General features: G+C 66.2%; 1 protein-coding gene across 1 annotated transcript in view; it reads right to left on the bottom strand.

Annotated features, from left to right (window-relative positions):
* Window positions 1-1,259: 1,259 nt before the first annotated feature.
* MVD (mevalonate diphosphate decarboxylase) overlaps window positions 1,260-3,634 on the bottom strand; it is a 25,395-nt gene continuing 23,020 nt past the window's right edge. Inside the window, exons 12-14 of the mRNA XM_014589429.1 lie at window positions 3,343-3,458; window positions 2,279-2,387; window positions 1,260-1,707 (exon numbers count right to left, since the gene is read on the bottom strand). Of these exons, the coding sequence (XP_014444915.1) occupies window positions 1,627-1,707; window positions 2,279-2,387; window positions 3,343-3,458 (306 nt within the window). The 3' untranslated portion in view covers window positions 1,260-1,626. The remainder of the gene's footprint in view (window positions 1,708-2,278; window positions 2,388-3,342; window positions 3,459-3,634) is intronic.

The following is a 3,634-nucleotide window of genomic DNA, read 5'->3' as shown; positions in this document are numbered from 1 at the left end:
CGCTGGTCCCGCGCCCGCCGAGCCCGCTCGGCCACGCCCCTCCGCCAGCCACGCCCATAGCCACGCCCCTCCGCCAGCCACGCCCCAGCCACCGGGGGACCTGGTAGGCCCCTCCCACCTTCTCTCCCCATCAGACTCAGACCCTGGCTCAGGGAGCCTCTTGCCAACTGGGGGCCCAGAAAAGGCCTGGCCAAGCACCCCATCCTGCGCCACGTGGGGAACCCTCCCAAGCGGGTTTGCCCAAGCACGCCTCGGCTTCTGCCTCCACCCTGGCCCTGGCAGCGTCACCCCAGGACACCTGGGGTGTTCTGATCCAGGGTGTCAGGGGGAGAAACGTCAGCTTTCTGACCAGGCAGATGGGCCTGGCCACAGGCCTCTCGAACCAGGCGGTGGTCACCCAGGGCAGGCAGTAGGGGCCGAGGGCCCCGGAGCGGAGGGCCAGGCCCACGACCTCCAGCTGCCTCTGTGCTGCAGGGGATGCAGGTGTGCCCCCATGATGGCTCCTGGGGATCCCCGCCAGGACATGGCCTCCCACAGAGAGCCTTGAAGCAGTCAGTGCAGTGGCTGCAGGGCACGGGGGGGGGGGGGGCTCTTCACACAGGCAGTCTACTGCAGGGCCGCAGAGAAGGGGCCTGGGCCGGCCAGCCAGGACAGGCTCCTTAGAACCATGGCATTCACAGAGACCAGCAGTTAGCATAAAGGCTATGGACTCCTACGTGGTTGACCACGGTTCACGTCCCGGACCCGGTGGCTTAAAACTCATGCCGGGCGCGTGTGCGTGCGTGGCCAAGATCCCGAGAGGAGAATGGAGAAGGGATTGCGGCATGACCATCCCCCCTGGAGGGGTGATTTCTCGCTTTCTATCTGTCTCTGTCTCTATCTGGCGAGCGCACGCGCCCTATAGCAAAAACCTCTTCTCCCACCCCCCCAGAAAAAGAACCACAGGACTCAGGTGGCATAGCGGTTATGCCACTGGACTCCCACGTAGTCGACCATGGTTTGAGTCCAAACCTGGCAGCTTGAACTTACCTGGGCATGTTGGCTTTGCCCCCCTAAAACAACACAGAACAGCCGGTCACCGCGTGGGGTCTTCCTGACTCCCACCTTCACGTCTACCCTTTCTCTATCCACAGCCCCTCCCTTCGGAGTGCCCTCTCTCTTTGCCCTCAGGCTGGGGCACCCCATCCCATCCCGGTGAGGGCTGCTCACCCTCCCCGCCCACGATGCTGCAGGGAAGGAGCACACGGACAGGTCGGCAATGTCGGCAATGCTGGGTTTATTCCCAAGGTCACGGGGCCCACAGCACAGTCGAGGCCCCGTCCCTGCCAAGGCCACCTGCCGGGATGCCTGAGGCCCTTCAGAGAGAAGTGTTCCAGCCAGCACGCCCCTGCCACGAGGAGGGACGGCCCAGAGTGGGCCAGAGTTGGGGCGGGGGCCCTCCTGCCCCAAGGCACCAGTGCTCCACACCTAACCGGCTCCCAGACTAGAGCCCACCCTTAGGACACTGGGTGTAGGCGGGCAAAGGACAGGCACTTGGGCTCCTAGCCCAAGCCAGCGGTCCCCGCCTCCACCCCTCCCGGGGCTCAGCCCCGTCGCCAGGAGGCAGTGGGCCCGTCATGGAGGCGGTCAGGCACCCAGCTTCGGCAGGCCGTCAGGGCCCAGGAGGTGAGTGTGGGGGTCGTCCAGCACTTGAGGCCCAGGCCCCACCTGGGAGAAGAAGAGATTGGTGTCAGTCACCGCCCCAGGAGGCAGGTGGATCACAGAGGGACAGGGCATCACCTCTTCCCACCTTCCCCTTAAGTCAGGGTCAGTCACTGAGCACGGATGGGACCTCACACCCCTTGTCCGGGCAGACCCACCCATTCTGCCTCGTCAGCACCTGAATCACCCCGACCGAGGGAGGGATGGGGAGTCGGACAGCCCCAACACACAGCCCTGAGCTATGGTCTCCGCGGTGGAGTGCAGGGAGGTGGGGAGGGGTGCAGCCACGGCCAACAGCCTCTGTGAGCGGGGTCTGGACAGGAAGTAGGGATCCCCATCTGGGCCCCAGGGCTGAGGCTGCACCCCACAGGTCACCCCAGGGCTGCTGTCCAGATGAGTGATGTGTCCCCATTCATCTCCACAAGGGGGTCCCACCCAGCCCCAGCCCAGCCGCCAGCCACGCTCGGTAACCAGGGAGCTGACGGTGTGCCTCGGCCGCCGTGGAGCCAGCACGGGCGAGGGCGGCTGCCGGAGCCGCGAGGCCCAGAGTTGGTGGCCGCGCAACTGCCAGGCTCACCTGAGTGGCGATGACGTATCTGATGGCACCAGGGCTGGGCTCCATTGCCAGCGCCGCCTTCAGTTCCTCGGAGAGGAGGGCGGGCCCCACCTGCAGCCCCTTCAGGAACCTGAGGGTGGACCAGGCGGCCGGGACTCGGTCACGGGGTGCCATGGGCAGAGCCGCCTCCCAGACCAGCGCGACCTCGGCTCCAGGGCTGGAGCTGACATCCCGGGGTGGCTGGGTCATGGGGGAGCCAGGCAGCGGCTGCACCCCGTGGCTCATCACCCGGCAGTGGACACTCAGGGACCGGACACGGAGCGGTATGTGTGTTTTACCAACACGACAGTGAGGCAGGGTGCCGAGGGCCAGGTGGGCTCTCTGGAAAAGGCTCTGAGCTTTCAGGAGGTTCTGGGCTTGCTCCTGGCGCGTGGTTCCTGGGCCCCAGGGCACCACGGCAAGGACTGGTCACCTTCCCAGGCAAGGAGGGTCAGGGAGCAGCCCCATGGGGAGAGGCCTTGGGAGAGCAGGCAGGCGTGTAGTCTGCCGCCTGTCCCCACGGCCAGGTGACAAACGCTCTCAGCCCCGAGACCTCCAGGAGGGACAGATGGAAGTCCCACACTCTCCAAGACCGTCCTGGCGGGGGGAGGGGGAAGGACAGGGGAACAAGGACCAGGCGACCACTGGAGGGCAGCGGCCCGCTACCCACCCTGACAGGCTGGGCCTGGGCCGTGCTCGGGGCCAGGACACGGCAGTCGGACCCAGCCAGAGGTGGCACCCAGCGCAAGAGAGTGACAGTGGGCACCGTGCAGGGCCCAGCCTCGTTCTGGTAAAGGGAATCAGCTGTTGGAACCCTCCTCCTTGGAAGGTAAGCCACAGCCCCAAGACACGCCACGCGAGCACCTGGGGGAGCTGGGGCTCCCAGCGGCCATTCTCTGGGAGTGGTCACGCGTGTGTGGCTGTAGCCCACAGAGGCATGACATGGCAGGGCCCGCTGCTGGGGTCCAGCCCTGGGCCAGCCATCCTGTCCCGCAGGTGCTCCTGGTACCCTCTCCAAGAAAGGGGGTGCAAGGACCAGCACTCACTCGTCTGCATTCGACGCAGGGGGGAAGCTGTGCCTCACGGCAGCCACGAACTCAGCCACGGTGTCGTCCAGGGTGAAGACCACAGCATTTGGGCCTGCATCAAACGTGTACGCCGCCTGGAACCCACAGTGTCACCATGCCACTCACTCGGGCCCCACACCTCGCGGGGTCCCTGTGGCCAAGCCCGAGTGGAGGGCATCCCCACAAGCGTGCATGTGTGGCCTCGCGGGGACTGAGACGCAGGCCAGCTGGGACCCCGCGGGCAGGGAGCACTGTCCTTTCTCCACTGGCT

Source organism: Tupaia chinensis, unplaced genomic scaffold, assembly GCF_000334495.1.
Source record: "Tupaia chinensis unplaced genomic scaffold, TupChi_1.0 Scaffold000355_1, whole genome shotgun sequence".
Lineage (NCBI taxonomy): Eukaryota > Metazoa > Chordata > Mammalia > Scandentia > Tupaiidae > Tupaia > Tupaia belangeri.
This window is presented reverse-complemented; position numbering and strand designations above follow the sequence as displayed.